Below are 21,471 nucleotides of genomic sequence, written 5' to 3' on the forward strand. Positions count from 1 at the left end.
TTAGTCTGCGTATGTTTATGCGAGTTCATATTTTCGTGAACACAGTAGACAGACCAAATAATATTTTATTAATACACAGGTTAAATAATATTTGTTACAATTTATGATAAGTATTAAATATCGCGCTTTGAATATTTCGTAGCTATTTGAACTATTTTATAATACTGTTCATCTGTAAATGCCCTGTAAACGCGTAAAAGTCTATATGATGTTTTAATAATAAAGTTAACACTGTGCACCTATTTGCATTCTACCCGGATCACCCAGTATACGGAACGGCGTGGCGGCGTTTATCTCTAGTGCCGTCCACGCTGTCGCGTTTATCTACGGTAATAAATGCGCCAGTTGAACAAAGACGCGGACCGCCTGCACCCCGTTTATTCGCAACCCTGTCCAAGTTAGCCTTCGAGTGCCGTCGCGTGACTTTACGAGTGACAACAAAGGGGCCAGACTGACGTTACTATCATACATCCGTAGGGAAATACAGACGTAATAAAGAAGTCAAGTGTTCTCGAACCGTACTTTCGTTTTTAGCGTTATTTTGGAAACCGCCTGGCAAAAGTAAACCTATTTCGCTTGTATTTCAGCCGCGACCTGGAAGAAGACCCCGAGGACGTCCTGGAAACGCCGCGCAACTGCAAACTACTCCTAGGATACAGAGCCCAATCTCGCAGCATCTGGAAAAAGGTAGGAACGCTAATTACATTGTCGTATACGCAGGCGTAGCTCTAATTATCTATGCGCATCTGCGTTAATTGTTACAAGTACAGTGAAATCTCTATGTTCTTAGCTTATGTATCTACGGCGGAATTTAATTCATCACTATCTAATCGTTTGATTAGATAGTGATGAAAATGATAAAATAGTTTCTCGTTAGAAGGATCATCCGCTACCGGTGATACTGGCTTTTCGGCAGCGCTCATATAATTTTCAGGATTCAGAATTCTCGATTAGAAACTTTCTATTCAATTTTTCAGAACCGCGGCTTAAATCGGTGAAACTAATTCTGAACTTAGGGTAGGTAAAACCGCGAATACGGAGATTTTACTGTATACCGAATTCGATGCAAGGCGCCCCAAATTAGTTGCGATTTGCAAGATTTTTCTATACTATCGCCCAAGCTGTCAACCCTTTCGTATTTATATTAAAAAAGAGTCTAACTTCCCCGTTGGACTCGAGTCGCCACATAAAAATTCCGACGTGATGTACCACGCAATAACTCAGCTTTGGCGACCGGAGAAAAGGCAAATATTTCATCTGCGAACAATCAGTACGAGAAAAGAATAATAGAGCAAAACCTCGTTCTAACGCGTGGGCTATATCTATCCTACGGTTGATGAAGGGAGGTCGGATAGGGTCGTACCTAATAGGGCACGATCGAGCGAGCCACTCAAAGGTCGGACAAGAAGGTTTCCGACGATAGGATCGAGCATTGGGCTCATTGATTAAACCAGTGTGAGAAAAGGAGAAAGAGCGAGAGGGAGGGAGGGAGGGAGGGAGAGAGAGAGAGGCGAACCCATGTGGAATTAGGGCCGCCTTAAAGTGCATCGTCTCTCTAGGGACAGAGACTGCGCTGTAGAGGACAGGGTATAGAAAAAGAGCAGGCTGTGAAAGGGAAAGAAGAAGTTAAGGGCGGAGCGGAAGAAGAGGGGTAAAAAAGAAAGCTTGGGTGGGAAGGATGGAAAAGATATCTGGGTAGGCAGGGAGGCGCGCCGAGGGGAATAAATGATTCGAAGAACCAAGAAGAACCGGTCCACAAACAAAAGACTCGTTGGCTGGTCTGGTTGAATCTCTTCTGGTTTTAAGGGGCGAGGGGAGATGGAAAGAATCGTAGCTCGTACGAGGGATTTCACGCAAGAAGGAAGTGCTGACTCTGAAGCGAAAGAGGGTGCTGATGTTGATGGAACTGCGGGATTTTCAAGCTTTGTCCGAAAACGAACACTCAACGTCACAGCTATCGGATTGGTCGCAACGATATAACGACGATCGTAATTTTTCGCAGAAATTTTACCATACCTTTTTTTCAGCATTTGAATGATTTTTTTTAAATAAAATTTCCGGATGAGAATGGAGGATCAATCGGGTAATTATTGAAGTGAAACGGAGAAATTGACAGAAAGTAGAGTTGAAATCAATCTGGTTGGCCGTACATTCTGACTATGGAAAATTAATTTTATCTGGCTGGAGAAATCCAATCACGCATCGAATCATTTCAATTTCTGAATATCTGACTAATTTTAGACATTGCCAATGAATTAAACTCGATTTATGCTTAAATACCGGAGTATTTACTTTCGAATTCTCGGTCGTTCGGCGAACGGCTGAATAATTGAGACGCTGCCCCGTATTGGAAATGTCAAATTTTAACTAGCAAGTCACATTCGCGGAGTGAAATTTCAACTATAATCCGATTTTCTACGTTGCATTGCGCTTCAATTACGGAACCGGTATATTCATCGGCGACAGTTGGTTCTCCCCAATGGCATTTGCTCTAGGAAATTAACGAAAGACCGCGTGATTCGACAGAGAGAAACTATTCTTGGCATGCTTTGGCAAATCCGCCATTCGCAAATTTTATTTCCAGACCCGTTCACGTCCGATAGTTTCTTAATTGACAAAATTATTTCATTAATTCGCCAATTATTCCACGCCAGAATCATATCGGCCATTGGCTACTCTAGGCGATTCGGCAATCAGTTTTACTCTAGTCGATTAATTCGCTGCTATTCTGCGCTTGGTCGTTAAGTTTCTTTGCTAAAAATATAAAAGATACACGATACACTTTCGCTAATTCGCTGTTCCCATCAAGAAATTATAATTCTTCTCGTAGCTTCGGTAGCTGGAAAAAAGAAATTCAGTAGCTTGGAATTTCTTTCTTAAGTGATTAAGATTAGCAACAGAAATTAGTAATAAATATTAACATTCGTACGCTAGTAATTAGCAATGGTATGCCATCGGCATTTGTCACGTCGTTAACAGAACACGTTTTCCGATCTCGTGTTGATCAGAGGCAAGTGGATAGCTGTCGTCGAGTTAGAAATCGTGAGCGCATCACTCTTCTTTTCTTTTCTCTGCACAGGCAGCAGGAAGTCGAAAGAGAAGCGAGTGCATCGCAAAAGTCCCCTTACGTCATCGGACAGATATAGCCGTCGCGATTGCTTCTCTATTTCTCGTTTCATCCTCGTTTCCTGCATGTCCACTCGAGCCCCTAGAGCCTAGAGTCTAGACCTAGAGTCTAGAGTATGCATACTTGGCCGTGCGCAAGATCGCCTGCAAGCCTCTCGAAAGCGTGAAACATCGATGCGAAAAGTTGGTCGCGTGTTCCACAATCCCGTTCTCTGAGATTCCCCGCGATTTTTCAATTTCTCCACGGAGAAAGATTAATAGCACGACAATGGAAATATATTAGACACGTGCGTTCTATCGAATGTACGATCTGCGTTCGATCGAAAGTTAGAGATTACGTAGAGTGGGTCACGAAAGTATTCGAACACTCGTAGAAACTTTTTATCGATATATTATGCGTGTTACACGAAACGGGTCTGAAAATGTATACAATCGCTCATACATCTGAAAATCGCAAAAATCGTTAAGATACGTAAACGTTGAATTAGATATTATTAGTAAGACAGTAAAATTTGGCGAGATCAGCTTTAGCGCTAATTATATGTTCGAGATTGCTATTCCTGCTGCGTTCTAATTTTTTATTAAATATACCCCGACACAGACGCGCGTCTATATCAAATTATACCAACGTACGATAATCGCGTCTCGTGCTAACTAAATTTCGAGAATTTTCGTACACGATGCATAATACGTTTCTAAAAATAATTTCGTGAATTACGTTTAGACGCGTTCGCGATCGATCGAAAGCTCGCGATTACGTATTCCCCGAGGTAGAAAAGAGAAAACTACGCTGAGAACGATAATTGCCGATGTTCTAGAGAAATAGAAAACGTCCGAAGGAAGATGCGGAGCATCGGTTTCGATTCTGCCGCCGCGTGGAAAGCAAAGAAATTTATGCGATCGTTCTGGGAACTTATCCAGTGTTTCACGAGCAAAGATTCAAAGCCACGATCTTTCTTTCTGCGAGGTACGAGGTAGAGGCACGCGCTAATAAAGTAACGAGGGCTCCTTTGAAGTGAGGCCTGCGTCGCTGTAATTCCTCGCTTCGTCTCGACCAACTTCTCTTTTCTCCCCTTTTTCTCCCTCCGCCTCCCTCCGAAAATAAACGCATCGCATAAAACGCGAACCGGATGACACGTTGCTGAAAATACAACTACGAGACACTGTCAGCTCTCTCTCTCTCTCTCTCTCTCTCTCTCTCTCTCTCTCTCTCTCTGCATCGGGCGATGATACTTCGTAGTAATAGCGAGCAAAAACCGGGGGTGGAATGGAATTCTTCTCTATTTCGGCCCGAGGAAAATCCACGTCGCGTAAATATTTTAGAAGAGAAACTCAAAAGGAAATGGAGGAAAGAAGAGTAGATACACTGTACGTGAAAATATCATGCGTTAATTAGCGAAACGCGTGTCGTTGAAAATTTTGTCTGTGAAAGTTCCAATACCAAGATAAAAAGCATTATGTATATTGAGATGGTAAAAGTACGATACAACGCGATGGAGTATAACTCAAAGACTGTGCTATTCTAAATTCCAGGCATTCCCTATTTCAGAATCTCGTTCACTGGATTCGAGCAAACTCCGCATTGTCTGTATACAGTCTCGAAACTTTGGATAGTCGTGGCAGTCTCAAGTTGCTCGGTCGATTCACGTATTTCTGACACTCGAAACTCAGTTACTCGATAGAAACAATGGTCAAAAATCCCCGTTCCCACATTACCGATAATTAACAAATAATTGGTAGTTTCTTCTTCCTAATTAGCCAGAACACCGAACACGAGTAATTTAATATTTCAACGGCGCATGCATAACAAAGGCAGCTTCCGTAGTAAAAATACCGTGACACATTAATCACAGAATTCTCAACGATTCTAACAAGTTCAGAAATTCATTTCGCTCGTTACGGAAATACTTTTCGTTTGATCGACGATCGTTTGCGCAAAATGCGGTGAATGCAGTTCCACTAAAAAAAAAAAAAAAAAAAAAGAAAAAAACGGGTGCAAGTTTAGTAAAAAATATACATGGAGCGAGAAGATTGTAGGAGAATGAGATTGATAGCAGTGGTTACTGGTTGTAATACGTACGACTTGCTTGGCAGCTTACCAATCCTGGTTGCAAAGACGTCGACACTTGTTTTTTCTTCTTTCTTTCCTCGTCTGCCAACTTCTCAAAGTCGAGTCCCTCGTCCGACAGTCCTCGCTCGAGCAAGAAGAAACGTCGCTCTATAAGTCTTCAAAGAGCGAACCGTGAGAAAGGTGGGCTACTCCTGGGAACATAGTAAATCGAGATTTATTGAGAATCGAACGAGCGAAAGACGTGTTCGTTAGAGACGACTCTCTCTACGGTTACGAGATCGTGAAACGTATTCGAATCGGTGATCTTCCACTTCTATCGATACAAAAGTAGCGAGAGAATCCGATTAACGAAAGACCGTGATGTATAGAGGTGTTCCATCGCTCGTAAATGTCATTTATGAATGTATTACACGAAATTACATGGATTTATTATATATATTTTGCAATTTTACTACGAACTTTTACTTTCAAAATTCATCACGAAATTTCCGCTTGACAGTTTTCCATGCTAAATGTTCAAATATCTCCGCCAGACAGATTTCTCCGAGCTGTTCTTCATTCTGATTGCACAATACTTCATTTCAAAATCCTTGATTTCAAAATCTAGCTATTATAATATACGAGAACGCGTTAAGACGATCGTAGGGTGATTTTCAATTAATCGTCGACCGGTGGAGTAATCGTTTGAAAGTTTAGGAGAACCATGTAGGTACAGTGGCAATGAGGACACACTGCAAACGGCAGATTAAAGTATCGTTGAACAGCACGTGGGCGGTCTGTCGTATTCCCGTAGTATATGCATTTAACATTAGGCGCGCGGCGTATGCACGAATTGCAAGCTAGTCGAACCACATGTCGACAAGGCCGCATCTGGCGGCCAATGAACGGCGTGTAGCCTGTAAATGGCCTGGAAAAAGCTGGTATCACTGTCTGGTGGAAATACCTCACGTTTCCCAGCCGATACTAACCAGCCTAATTAGCCACCAGACTACGCATCTCCGGATTCCCAAATGTGTCCTATTCATTCAACGATAAAGCGAATAGAATATGAAACGTAAATTATGTTCCATAATTGAAGAGTTTTCAACGATAAGGGAGCAACTTCGATATTTCATATTCGAAGGATTTGCATTGAAAAGCGCGAAAGTTTATTGCCGCGCACGTTAGTCGACTATGAATTTATGATGCGTTCGAAAAATTGATTCGATTTTGATTGATTTCGAATTGGTTTCTCCTTCTTTTTTCATTTTTTTGTTCTTTCGAATTACTGGAAAATGGAAATTACAAGTTTCAATTGTCACGAGGAATTCTCATATAAAATCTGGCATTGAAAAGGAGAAAAGAAAAGAACAAAAAACATTTGTTCGGAGATCGAGGGGAAAAAATGGATCGTTCGGTTTTTCGCGTTTTAATTCACCGTTCCGAGGCGGAAAATCGCTGGGCGACGAGGCTGCGCGTAGGAAACGTCGTTCGACGAATGCATAATTTCGAGATCGATATCGGCTGTGTTGGCATACGCGTTCACGTATGCGCAGTTGCGCAACACCACGGACAGCCACGGAACAGCAGGGGAAAGGGAAAGAGAGGTTTTGCATCGCTTGACCCGAATGGACACCGATCGCACATCGTCACACAGTATACGAGACGAGCCACGACTTTTGAATGAATCCACAGTCACCTAGTGGGTGACTCATCCATCGTCGATCGCGTTGTTCGTGTGTGACGATCCATCGCGCATGCGCATGACACCTTCTCCTTCCTGCCTATGTTGTATTAGGTCGTGACATATGGAATGTTCGATCTGCTTTCTCAGAATAGATGTGTCTTTATTTTTCCATCAGTGTAAGTTCGTTCATCTTGCAATCTTTCGAAGATTAGTTTCAAAAAATCTCGCTCTCTCGAATTCGACTCCTTTAACTTGTCAATTTCAAATACAAGTAAATACGTATTAGCGTTATTTGTGCAAATTCACCAAGCTTGGTTCGCGCTATCGATCACAATACGCCCAGATCACGTCGAGTCAGCAAAATCGCTGACACGTAATCCAGCGACAGCATTCAGAGTGGGCGGTTCGATCGAGTTTCCTAGCGACCGAGATCCCGCTCAATTGTCGAAAAGGAACATGGAGCGTTTAATTGAATTTGTACGAAATTACAGCGAACTGCTACGTGATTTCAGTTACAAAAATTGTTATACGTGTGCTTGGAAAACGACATGGTTTCTCCTTCGAGCGAATTCGGAACGAAAGACACGGCGACGAGATTTGATTGTTTCTGATCGTCTAGTGTGAATTCCTTGGCAAAATTCTACGTACGATTGTGATCTGACCGTACGTTTGACTAGTTTGCCTAGTGTGAATCGTTGCTAAGTTTAGACTCACGAAGGCAAATGACTAATTTCATGTGTATTCATTGTAGCACATTGGGTGTTCATGAATATTCATTGTTGCAAATAGAACGTTGCAGGCCTTGCAATGCTATTTTCGACAAAAGATAAATGAAAGCAAGAAGCATAAATCGACGTTTCAATATAAATCGGACTGCAGGCACGCAACATACTCTTTGATACAATCTAGGTAAAGGATCTGAAATTTCATATGTTGTAACCTAATCTAATATCTTGAATTACTTCGTTTAATTTATGTTGAGGTACGTAGTGTCTTCCTTTGATCGTTTAAAACAGTTAACACAATCGTCAGTGCAGCCGAGTTATCTGGAAATCGAAATTCTTGTTGCGATCGTTAAAACAGTTAACACAATGGCTAGAAACTGCAAGTTATCGAGGAAGCGGAATTGCAACAACCAATAAACAATTCTGGACAGGTTTTATTTGATCTGGATAGGTTTGGTTGGCGCGAACCGTAATTTTCATCGAGCAACCAATCCCGCGCCAGTTAAATTAAAAGCCTGAATTTAATGATGCGGCCGAGTATTGATTTGCAAGGTGAATGCGCACAGCGCTATTTACACGTCCCATTCGCAGTCTCCCACCATTTTTTTTCGCCCGACGACGCGCACGAGATTAATTCATCGATCGGCCGGAAATTCTTTTTCCCGCGGATGTCGCGCATCCGATGCAATGTTCCCCGAGGAAATTTCATTACCGGCTATACCAGAAGAAATTTCTTCTGCTCGACTCCGCGCGCGTTTCTGCCGATAATTTCACGCCTGTGGAATCCGCGCGTGCACGATGCTACACGCGATAAATTTTTTACGTCGCTGCGTGTATGTACCGCACGTTCCCTCTTCCGTCGGAATATCCCGCCACATGAAATCTAATTTGTTTGCACGATGAAAAAGAGAAATAATAGATAGGGCAAGAGGGAAAAAATACCTTTCGCGTTTTATCTGGAAAAAGAGAAAAGGATCTAAAAATTGCGGAATTTCCTATTTATTTTATTTAGAGAATAAAGTCCCATTAAATGTGCAAGAAGTTTGAAATACAACATGTGCGTTGGAAAAAAGCTTATAAACGCAGAGACACGTGGATTGCGAATGGAAATTCTAAATCGATAGGATCTAATATTAGACGGAAGATTGTAAATTGCTTGGTATCCAACTATGGAAAAGCAAGTTGATCGAAATCGAGTGATTCGATTTAACTTTGATCTTCTTTCCACATCTACGAACTATCAAATCTATCGATAATTGTAGGCAATCTACCTTGAGAGTAGATAATTAGAATTCCAATTAATCGTTTATTGTACTTCGAATATCGACAACTTTCTTAATTTCTACGTAAAAGCTTCTTTTACGTAATCCTATCGAATACCAGCTCGTTAAGTGCCAGATAAAATAAATAAACTGTTGCAATTGTTGTCTTTGCTCGAACTTTTCCAAACAAGAAAATTATCAGGGGATGCCAGTACGGCAATAAACACACAGTGGTTGCGAATTTGTACACAGGTGGATGGCGATCTCGAGGCAATTAGCAGGCTATATCCATTTCAGTTTGAGCTTGACTCGCCCGTTTCACCCACTAGTTGCAGAACTCGGATAATTATTGTTGCCAACTAACTTTTGGTTTGCTCGCTCGTACTCTGCTCTTCCACCACCGTGTACGTACTACCAGCAGCTGGAATTCCCTTGAACTCACAGGTCGCGTGAAATATCGTGTTTTTGCTTCCTTTCAAACGTTTTTTCCTTCTTCTCATTCTCCGTACTACCAATGACGTACTTCTTTATTCTTTACGTTAAATAATATCGCGAGTCTGACGTCCTTTCTCGTTTATCGATTACCAAATGTATCCAGAGATTAATTGCCTTTCCGGTCCTTTGGTTCGGTTGCAAGCAGTTTTCCACGGATGGTCATCGATCTTCCTGATTTTACGAGCCGTCGCGAGATCTCCTCGGTCTTTGAAACCGCTGCTTTTAAGGGATCGTAAAGAGCCTCGGGTATTCTATCCTCTTTGACTCGGTTGGTCGAGCTTTTCTGCCAGGGAATTTTATCGCCAACGATCAGGGAGCACCTTCGCCTTACGAATATTGATGACGTCGACGGCTTGAGACCGTTCCACTAAGAACCAACCGGGGATAAGGCTCAGGCTGGTTCACATTTCACTCTTGAATCGATGAGCTTCTTCCCGCTGCTTCTTCTCTTAACCCGTATCACACAGCACCGTGTCACAATCCTGCCTTTTATCAGCGTTACCACTCGAGATTTGGCCGGTGAATTTGCCGACGAGAATATTCCGCTGAATTATTTTATTTACATTCGGACGTTGTTGCACGATCGAGCTAATATTAGTATCGTAGAACCTGCGTTGGATTCCGACTATCTGTGAACTACGATCGAACGTAATTTCGGTTTGCACGAACGCGTATTTATTAACTCTTAGAGTGCTATGGACGCATATATGCGTCTGGCGAAATTCATCGGCGTGGACTAAGGACGCATATATGCGTTTGTCAATTTTTCCGAGCACCTGCGCAGAAGTAATACTATTACGTTTGCGTGAGGTAAATATAAATGCATTTCAATGTTAATGCCGCGTTCGAAGAAACTGTCTTTTTTTTTTATTTAATACTTTGCATTCACAATTTGTTCAATTTGGACATTTGGTAGAATTGAAACTGTCTTTGAGAGAATATCAGTCTACGGACGAACTGTTGAAAAGCAATATTTTCCGCAAAATAATAGCACGAGATCGATAATGTTGCACTTTAACGATAATAATGCAGTAAATGATCCTTTAGCAAAAATACTAGTAATCGCACAACTGAATTATTAACTTGTGTTATATTTACTAAATTTAGTTTATTGTAAATTTCAATGTTTATAATAAATAATTAATACTAAAAAATATATATATATTTTTTGAATCATTTAATCTCGTGCAAAAGAATTACTATAACTTATTACGATTAGGGCGTTGAATAGTCAATCAACAGAGTTCAGTTTTGCGAAAAAGTATTCAGTCTACAGCGATCGTCAGCGCTGGCCGCGCGCCGTCCGTACGGACCGCATGGGCCCCGAGTATTCAGCACTCTAAGGGTTAATCCTTAGACCTGATTTCGTCTAATATACGTTTTTAGGTCTTAACACGTTGACTGCCACGCCTGTTTTCGAAAAAATCTCCGTCAGGCCACGCGCGCGGCAGTACCAAGCGTTCTCTGCTCGGTGCTCCCATGGATATTTTCATAATGCGAGTCGCTCATCTGGTGGTCTTACCTCTCGTTTCTTTTCTTTCCATTCCTTCGCATTTGTTTCTCATTTCTCCACTTTCTACAAAATCAGTTTGAATCTTGGCCGAGCAACAAACGGTATAACTTAAAATCTCTGCCCTAATTCGTTACAATGTCGAAAAGAAAAATTGAAAACTTATTTCTCAGTGAATCAGATAGCAGCGAAAAAGAAAGCTTTTACGAGGCTTATGATTCCGGAAGAAGCATTACACGCGCATGCAAACTATGTTATGCAAATAAAAGGCGTCGAATGGACCGAACAAAGGCACAAATGAATCTGAAGAAAACAACAACTTATTGACCAAATTGTCCCGACCAACCTCAGCTATGTATAGAATGCTTCAATGTTTTATATGCTAAATAATTTTTTTAATAAACCATTTTCGTATTACTTGTATAACAATTCAACAGTTTTATTATTATGGAATATCTTTTCAAATACCTACGACGATCCTTCGTAAGTAGTCAAATAAGCGACACTCGAATATGGGTTTCGTGGCCTGACTAGAAACTTTGCTGACACCCGAATACACAGTCAACGTGTTAATTGATAAATTATCGTACAAGAGTGTGTAGAGTTCTATCGTTGTTCGTACGTACGTGGCTGAAAAAACGATTCCAAGTTTCGTTTCCAGGAAAAGAGAAAATTTTACGGACGAGAAGAAAGTATTTTGGCCCCGAGCGCTTCGCAGGTTACGACTTCTCGATCCCGAGGGCACGTTAGTCCTGAGGGACGCGAAGTGTTTGGGAGTAGTTACCGGAGCTCGATCCTCGCACGTCTCGCACAACTTTCAGGTAAACTTTGTCGAAGTAGTTTCTGTCATCGTTCGAAGATCTTGGAATGTGCAGCTCCAACACTTGCACGCCCTTTGCGAAGCGTTCTTGCCTCGCAATCACGTCGACTATCTACGAGACCAGCGACTCAGCATCTTTGAAAAATTCACGAAAATACCAAGCAAGCTTTTGATAATCGGTTTTTCAGTAATTGCAATAGAAATTGTCGTGGAAGTCGTAACGCGAGCAAGCTTTATAGAGATTTTCTTCGTTGGAGTTTTTACGCTCGAGTAATAACGTCCCTTTGAGATATCAGGTTTTCCAAGGAAGGAGCTCGAGTCTCGAAGCGATTGCAGTTTTCTCGAAGCAGAAATATCAGGCTCGTTAATAAGCTTCCCAGAGGGAAAGGAAAACGAGAAAGAAAGATGATTGGTCGCGGAAAGCTACAGGATGATAACCTGATCTTTCTGTCTTTTTTAAGTGGCATTACGACTTGCAAGACGAATGACGTAACGATCTGTCTTTCACACGAAAGATCGATCGGTACAAAGCTTAGAAAGTACACGCTTCGCGAAACTGGCTTTTTTGAAAAACCGTTTTCTCGTACAACTATTCATCGAGTGTCCCACGTTAAAAAGTGGCATCGATTACTACGTCAGCAGAAATAAAGACGATAAAGTCCTGACCATTAAGAAAGAATCTCGCTCCTACTCGATTTATATATATGTCGGAGATGAAAGATCATCGGGACCTTTCTTTTGAAATATTGGGGAAAAACCCCAATACTCTAGTCCAGACTTTTATTACAGCCACAATTAAATAATAAAACCGAGAAATTGTTGTAATGTTCTAATCCGAGCATGGGTGCCCGAACTTTATGACAGTGGGCTTGGGCTCGAAGTGACATAATGGGTCATTGAACGTAGTCACGATCACGGGAGGTGATAACGTGTGATAACAGAGGTATGGAATAATTATGCAGCTCTCCTTAAAAACAAAGATTGACTCGAGAGCTATAGAGAGGAGTATATAAGGACAGTTCCACTTGGACTGCAGTTCAGTTCATTCAGATAAGTTCTACTGGTATGTCGAGTCACAGCAGGATCGTGTATCACCTCTCACGCGTCATCCCGTTGGTCGTGAATTCGTTATCGAACCTAAACTCATTGTCATCGACATCCCGTTTGTCCGATCGCCGCTATTACTTGCTAACTGTTGTAATAATCACATCCGTACCAATAAAGATCAGCTAGAATACATAACCACGATGGCCAATTCGACTGAAGATTCGTCAAACGGCCAAAATTCCAACGCCAACCCGACATATAAATTACTCCAAAATTACTGAATCAAGTTAGTGAATTAACGTGTAAAATCTCGGCCTTTTAACGATTCGTATCGTACACGTGTGAAAGGGAAAATCGTCAGCTTGAAAATAATACGATGCGATAACGCAGGTATGTATGGAAAATAAGTGAAGATTTGGACAATGGACGCAGCGAAATGGAACATTTAACATGTTACAAATTAACGTAAAAACGATGCAGTGTCCATTTGTTTTTGAAATAACCGCAACAAGTCATCTGTTTCATATTCCATTCTATGCAACGAAAGAATTAGCATTGCAGTTAAAAGCTCGTGTTTATATTCCACAACACCTGAACTCATTGGAACGCAAATATCCATTTAAATGGCGTCTAGGTCGACCCTCGACTCCTCTCTGTTTCCCTCGGTTTCCCCGATGATTGCATAATCGGTCGAACAAGCCAAAGGTCTCCGGGAGCAGCTGTTCGTCGTCGAATTCCAGTGCACACCTTCCGTCTGTGAGCGCGTTCGAGAGGGGTTGAGGTGCACGCAGGTGCAATCTGACGATGGCTGCGACGGGTAGCAGGTGGTGCATGGACAGATATCGATGAGTTCCCAACCGGGGATCTCTACCGATTTCTCCATCCTTCGTGTCCTACGATCATCGGACGCGAGACACGGCGGCCTTCCAACAGACAGAAACCGCTTCCTTCCATCTTTTTACTTTTCTCATGCTCTCGTGTCTGTCGCGTGATTGCGAGTCGTTTAATCCGGTCGTAATACCGGATCAGGAATCGCATTAATTTTCCTTCCACCGCAATTTGCGAGTCTCGCTAATCTTTCTTCGAATGCAACCAGGTCCCACCCTGTTCCGACCGACACGTCCGCCGATCTGTTTCAATCAAGACAGCATTTATCGCTGCGAGGCATTGTTAGCTTCACTCTCGTAATTCCTAGTTTGCAAGGGTTCGATCTTGATTTTCCAACGTAGACGTATTTGTTCTTCGCAGTTCCTCCAGCTTTTCTTTCTCATCCGCGGATTTTTATAAGTCTGCGAGCAATTCGAAGATCGAGAAACGCGAATATCGAACACCTCGATGCGCAGTGCTCTTTACGATGTTCAGTTGGCGAGATCATCCACCTTTCTACAGCGTCTTTCATTTATCGCGTTTACGTTCCCTAAATAATACGTCCGTGTTCACGCAGATGTTACGCTTTATCTTACCGTTTGCTTCTGAGCTCCGATCCGACGATTAAAACATACCGATTAGGATTTGATCGCGAGATAGAGGAAAAAGGCGCGGGATCGACGATGGGAAAAATCGATGCGATCGAATTGCAATTTGCACAGGTGGGCAATAGCCGATGGATGGTAGAGAAGAACAGCGATGGCGTGTCGAGGGTATAGGTTGGTGCAGGGCACAAAACCGAAAGTGAGATTAGCTTCGTTCCGGCTGGCAGGCCGCCAACTTTTCCCCTGCTCGGTGCCGGTTTTATTGCGCTCACGCACGCACGCAGACACGCTGCGGATTTTGCGCGACCCGCTATTCCCGTACATCCGGGTCTTGCTCCGACGGATATATCGAAGCGAGACCCTCGCGTCGCATTATTCTTACAGATGGTCACATTTCGCCGCGGATTTATCGGCGTAACAGCGGACGCACGCGCGCCCGATTTTTCTCTCTCTCTGCGTCTGGTAATTGGACTCGCCAAACTGTCACTGATATAAGCCTTTCAACGACCATTTGGCTCTCGGTTTCCAAACTTCTCTCTCATTCCCAACGACGCATCTCTCTCGCGTGTAACTGTTTATTAAGAGAGCGAGAAGAGGAAACGCGAATTAGAGACATCCGAGACGCTTACTTGCTAAATCCGCTATATCTAAAAGAAAGAGAAGGTAAAGAAAATCGATGGAATTATCGACGAAGGTAATCGTCCATCACAGACGACTGTTTTGCCGCTAAAGTTTCAAACAGCGGGGTTAAAGGCTTTGCTCTGCGAACGTCGCTGTTATTTACTTGTTCGTTTAACTCTGTCCTCTTCGCATCTGAATCTTTGCCTCATTACCAAACTTGTTACTATCATAGGAGAAGATTGAACAACACCGGCGGATGGAAACTGAGATTAGTTTGGTGAAAATAATGGAACAAAGAAAGGCATGTAGGAAATGGAGGTACATATTTTAGTTCTGAACGTAAGGATTAGACAAGAATTACGATGGAAAAAATGTTAAAAAGGCGGCAGATCCTTTCGTTGAAGAATCGTACGTTTCAATGGACTGGAAATATTTCGGTTCGCTATTCTCGGTTCAAAGTAGCGCCGGTCATTCGTCAAACGGAGACTGAGTTACAAAATCTCTCCTCGACGTTTCGTTGCATTCCACTCCTTTGAAATGCGTCCGTCTATTTCGGGAAAACGCTGAGAAAGACGGGTACGCGCACCGATGACTCGAGCAATCGGCTATTCAGCGGTCGCGTTCCCGGGAAACGGGATTCTCAGTGGAAAAGGAACAGGCGGAAAATACCGGGATCGTAGGAGAATTTTGCGCGTTCTCGTCGTTTAACGACTCCACTCGTCTCGTTCGGTAGCCGAGCCTTCTCTCTGCGAGTTCTCCGACCTCGTAAAACATCTTGCTTCACCGTGGCGCCGAAAGTAATTGCTACTGGCGTGAGTTTAATCTCTCGTATTCCTGATCTCGCGACCGAGAGGCATTTTAGCTTCGAACTGTAACTCCTGCAAACATCCCCTGCTAACTTTCATTCTATCGTTTGGATCGTTATTTCGGAGGAATTCCGATCAGTCGATCGTTCTCCTCATAATCTACGTTACATCTCGATTACAAGATTATTCGTGAAAATTTTCTACGCTAAATGTTCGAAGATACTCGTTGTAAATTTTACATCTTAAGCTTTCCTTTTACGCTTTTATTTCGAAGATATAAATCGAACAAGATACAGTGAACAAGGAGTGACGATGTTTTTACAGCGACGTGAAAAACGGTTAATAGAAAAGTAGAACTGGACAATCGAGCAACATAAGGGTTAATAAACGAGGAGAACGGTGGCGGTAACGGTGATCGGAGGCGAAACATGGGCAGCACACGATCGCAGCTCATTAAAGAGCGCATCGTCGGCCGGCTAAATGCATCTGCACGCGCGTCTCGCAGCTGCGCACGCTTTTGCGTGCATTATGCATGCACGCGTTGCCGGGCGACGATGCGAGCCAGGCACGCCCACCGTTTTCGCACTCGCATCAAACTACTGCTTGTTTTTCTTTCCTTTTTACCTTTCCCTTTTCTCTCTTTTTCCTCTTTTCTTCTCTTTTTTTTTCTGCCCCTCTACCTGCACTCCACTTTTATTTTCCATTTGCCGAGCGTTTTTAACGTTCGTTCACCTTTGCGATAATTTTCATTCGAACAAGAAAGTATTTTCGCGTCGCTGAAGAGAGAATAACACGGTTCGAGAATAGAAGTAGCCTCGTTAATTAGGTTCCTTCTTTTCCGTCCTTTTCTTTTTTCTTTCTTTCTTTCTCTCTTTCTTTCTTTTTTGTTTCATTTTTATTTCAATTCGGGCTGTTTCCGTTTCGCGATTCGGTTTCCATGGAAGCCCCGTTTCATTTCCGATCGTCCATCACAGCTCCATCGGGGGGAAAAAAATATCTTTTCCATTTATACCGCTTCGTGAGATTTAGATTGTAGCGAAACGCGCGCACGGCCCGGACTCCAACGAAAAATGAAAACGGGGGAAAAAGTGAAATGCCAGGGAAGGAGGAAATACGCGTAGAAGAACTATCAACGAACACACAGTGGAACGAACGACGAAAATATGCGATCTTGAATGAAAACTAGCCACGGACCCGGATCGAAGATTTTTATCAATTTTTACGTCCGAGGCTATTGGACCGCAGAAGTCGAATGAAAAAAAAAAAATAAAAAAAAAAAAATAAAAAATGAATCGAGGGAAAAACGTAACGAGTTTTATTCCTTTCTTTTTGTCTGTTCGCTTGCTTTTGACGCGCCACAGAACGTAATGAGTACGACGAACAAAAGATCGATATTAATTTATTTACTTCCGAATATGCGCGAGTCGCGGGTTAAAATGGGTGCGCTATAAAATATGCCGGAAGTTGTGTTGCTGTATGAACGGCGTATAATTAATTCATTATTCCTGCGATAATTTCACACAAGTTGCATTATTCTGGCCTGTCTAATTCGTCCCACGTACTCCGCTTCTCTCTTTCTCTCGGCGCTGTTTAAAATTCTTTCCACGCAACGATAATTTTCTCTGAAAGCAGGTAAATCCGTGGAACGATGATTTTCTTCCCCTTGAAATTGCTAAGAACGCGTGGATTAAATTCTGTCGCGTCGAATATAGACTCTCGCTATACAATACGCTATATTTAAATACAGAAATTCTAAAAACAGAAAAGACCGGGGGATAAAGCCGTGCGAATATATTTCGCAGTCTCGACGATGTTACAACCTTCAAACAGCCCACGTTCTTCTCACAGTCTAAGAAGGAACCCGTGTAGTTTGCTCAAAGAATTCAAGAATATAAGGAGACACGAGACAAAAAACAAAATTCCATTGTGTGGGATGTTTCTGCTCACCCACACGAGTACGCGACCTATCGACCAGTCTAGACAGAAAAGCTCGCTCAGGACGTAGAAAAGGCCTGTCCTAATTGTCGAGATCGGCGTGAGTCAGCCTATTGTTGTACACTGTTCCTCGTGCAGAGACAGAGAATCCCTGCTAGCCGTATAAATAAAGTATCGAGGCGAACGAGATGGATAGAGGAAGTTGCATGCAGAGATCCTTTGGTCGCCGAGAACTGAAAACTGCACGTAGGAAGTCAAGGATTGCAAGAGCTACATAATAAACTATGAATCAGTGAATTGTGGGTTGTAAACGGCGGTCGAGCATTCTGGTTGGCTTGGCCTTGGATTCTAGAAGCAGCACTCGTGGAATTTACTACTGGCGAAAGTCGCGATTTGCTTCGATAGAAGAACGTTGAGTAATAGTTGCGCCTTCTTTCCAATGCTTCCACGTATCTGTCTGATCGTTCAGAGAATAAAAGTTGAATTTTCTATCGTTAACCCTTCCGCAGTGACAGTCGTAGAAAAATCTGATTTTACAGGCTGCGGGTACGAACTTGTTGAATTTTTGCGACCAACGGACGACTGTGAAATCTATTTGTCGAGAATTGTGGATTTTAATCGGCGAAATATATGTACAGTGAGACTTAGGTTACGCTTCGAATTGATATCAAAACAGTTTCAGATTTATCCGATTTGTGATTCACAAGATATTCGCCGATACGCGTTTGCACGCTTCTCAGCACTCTCTTTGTCTCGGCATCTTCTTTACCACAAACCAACGGAACAGTTGTATTCTTCTGTTTTACTATATATGTGTATTATTACTAGGCGGCTAATTTAGTGTAGCACAGAAAATTACACATGTCTCGATACTATTAACGCTTAGCGCGGGGAAAAGCAAAGCGCGAACAATGAGGTTTAAATTATACATTATCTGCTTACTCTCGGATGGCAAGTATCCGGCATCAATGAACAAAAGTGTTACAAACCGCTCATTGTTCGTTGAAGAAGATCAAGAAGCTATTCACGAAAGATGGCAAAGGAAGGTGGTTGTGCAACGGGTGCCGTTCGCACACAATTTCGCCTCGACACGCCAGTTAAATATGCATTTATCGCATCGGCCGTTGGGAAGAATAAATAATTCCTTGGGCGCAACAATACGAATTGTTCCATTGTGTGTAATTTCATTTATAAATTACAACCGGTGTTTCGAATTTTTCTCTTTCCACGCGGCCAGACTCCGACCAGCCAACTCGTACATAGCCGACCAATTAATTAACTAATAACAGAATGCGCGGCGCATTGCTAGGAAATCAGAGAGCGTTTCCGCATTGTGTTGTGAAAATTAAAATATCGTAATTTCTGTCGGACCGGCATTACCGATATTAATTGCTTACTTTCCACCTCATTTTTCACTCGACCAAACGAAAGCTGCGGTGAAAACACTTTATTTCATCGTTGCTTCGTTATGAATAGTCATTTACTTTCCAAATTTATCATAAATCCTGTAATTAATAATTACACCGCTGATGGCTACGCATTCGTCGTATTTTTATGATCCTGCTGCAACGGTTGGAAACTTTTCTTTTTACTGGAAAACTCGATGCGTCCAGTATATCGTGTACAGCGGCCACAAAGGTCCGAAGCATTCCTTTCCAAAAACAGGAATGCGGCAGAATCGCGCAGAAGAAATAAAGAAATAGTCTGATGGACGATTCTCAGAGCCATTAAAGGCGCCGCCTCGTATTTATAAGGGATCCTCTTTAAGGTAGCTACGGGATTGGGAAAACGGGTCGATAACGCCGTCTCGAAACAACCTCCCTCTTCCGGTAACCAACCCCTCGTGCATTGTAACTACCGCGCATAGCCTTGCCACGCGAGGCTACAAAGGAACGAGAGAGAGAGAGAGAGAGAGAGAGACAGACAGAGAAAGAGAGAAAGAGAGAGGAGAGACAGAGAGAGCTTCGCCTCTGGGATAGAGAACTAGGGAAGGGGTAGAAGAGAGGGAGGATGCTCATTCAGAGAGAGGGCGACTGTGTTTATCGGAAGGGGTTGCTCGCGACCCCGCAAACATCCCCCGAATGACGATGCTTCCCTCCGCACTTATATTTGCCAGGCGCTCGTGCGCGAATATCCAACTCGACGCTCGTAAATTGCGTCACGGCTCTTTGTCATTCTGATCAAATTTTCGGATGACGGAGACAGATTGGTAAATCCGTTTGTGGTGGTATTTTATACACATGGATTTAATAAACGATTCGCGTCACGATAGCGAACCAATGATTCCACGGCGGGTTTTCCCCTAGCGAAAATTCTAAGTGAAATATTGTAGAAAAGTTGTGAAAGATGCTATCTGTAATCGTAAGTCGTAGAACGATCGGATAAATGGAACTGGATATAGCGACAAATATTTACAGCTGAACACGTTTCTCAAATACGTAAACGTCCGTGGCTTAACCCTTTGCACTCCTGTGTCGAGTGTGACTCGACATCAGTTTTTATCTCACGAGCTCCTTTGTCGAGTTCCACTCGACATTCTTTCATGTCCACCTTTTTTTTTTCTTTTTTTCTTTTGTGAAACGAAGAAAAGGAGGATTGCATGCTGGAAATTGTTTCGAGATATATCGTACACTTAAAAATTAGAAAATACAACAACAGTGTGAATAAAACTGGTATTTAAGCGAACTTATTTTTTAATTTATTTGAACTGTCTTATTTTTTAGTTAAAGTAAATTTCGAATAAAACGCTTAAAAGCGTTGGAGCATAGAAAGGAAACACCCAGCAGATCTCACGAAGGATATAACCTAACAAACAGGAAGATACCCCGCTGGGGGTAACCATCCACGTGCTATGTATATTTAAGTTATAATATTTTACTAAATGTCCCACTGGACAAATTGTAAAATTACAATAAATAATATAAAATAAAAAGCGTTGGGAGTTGCTGGCAACGAGATTGAAATAAAATTCTCTGTAGTCGATACAAAAATATAAATAACCGATGCTCGATCGGAAAACATCACCAAAAGTATCTGGCTGCTTCCGTCTGCTCGATTCGTATGATTTCATCCTGGAACGTGTGTCGCGAAGAACAATGGGAAGCTAGGAATATCTACAGCTATGCTATATAATTAGTCGAGTGTTCTCCGTTGGTTCTCTTTCTTCGATTAAACTTGGCTCTCTATCCTCTCACATATCGCGGTTTAGATGCCGGCTAACCTTTATAGAAGGAAACCGTTTTAGCCAGACTGAATTCGTGGCTCGATCGTAGCAAAATTACGGTGTAAACGGCGAATTATCGAAGTCGCCGGTTCAGCGTCCGCGGTTGACCGCCAATCTCGCTTCGCTACTCCATCGTGCTCCAAATTCTGCAACTGGCTCAACTTATTTCCCCATAAATCGAATTTAATTCCTCTCTCCCTCTCTCCCTCTCTCTCTCTCTGCATTTAGCTGCATAGTTCGATCGCGCCTAATAGAGTTCCATTTCGCAATTCGGCCTTTTGGTCGCTCTAATTGTGAAAAGTAGCTTTGTCCGTACGCGTGCTTTGCGGCGAGGATCCAACGGCAAAGAGACGAGTGACAAAGGGTGCACAGGAAATTGGCCAGTTACTAGTTGTAGACCATAGGCTTGCAATTTTGGACAGAAAGAAGTTTCGAATGGGTTAATTTTAGAAATAGCTTTAAATCGGAATTTCGCGTCAGACAGGAAAATCGGATAATTTGACGTTTATAAAATGGTTTAAAGAAGCTGTCTTATCGATTTGCAGCCATAAAATATACGTCGGAGCGGCACGTTGAAACGCGAGCAACTGACGAACAGGATCAACCTGTCGTGACACTTTCCACGCTGTGTCGAACATGTCTTTCCTTTACGGTCTGTGATTGTTTTTCTCGCTGTTTTCTCACCCTTTTCT

The 21,471-nt window shown here is 42.5% G+C and overlaps 1 protein-coding gene across 5 annotated transcripts in view; it reads left to right on the forward strand.

Moving 5' to 3' along the window:
- LOC122570159 (probable JmjC domain-containing histone demethylation protein 2C) overlaps positions 1 to 21,471 on the forward strand; it is a 234,079-nt gene that overhangs the window by 66,218 nt on the left and 146,390 nt on the right. For all 5 annotated transcript variants that reach the window (XM_043732124.1, XM_043732128.1, XM_043732127.1 and 2 more), the window contains exon 7: positions 588 to 687. In XM_043732124.1, coding sequence (XP_043588059.1) covers positions 588 to 687 — 100 coding nt within the window. The remainder of the gene's footprint in view (positions 1 to 587; positions 688 to 21,471) is intronic.

Source organism: Bombus pyrosoma, linkage group LG8 (assembly GCF_014825855.1).
Source record: "Bombus pyrosoma isolate SC7728 linkage group LG8, ASM1482585v1, whole genome shotgun sequence".
Taxonomy (NCBI): Eukaryota; Metazoa; Arthropoda; class Insecta; order Hymenoptera; family Apidae; genus Bombus; species Bombus pyrosoma.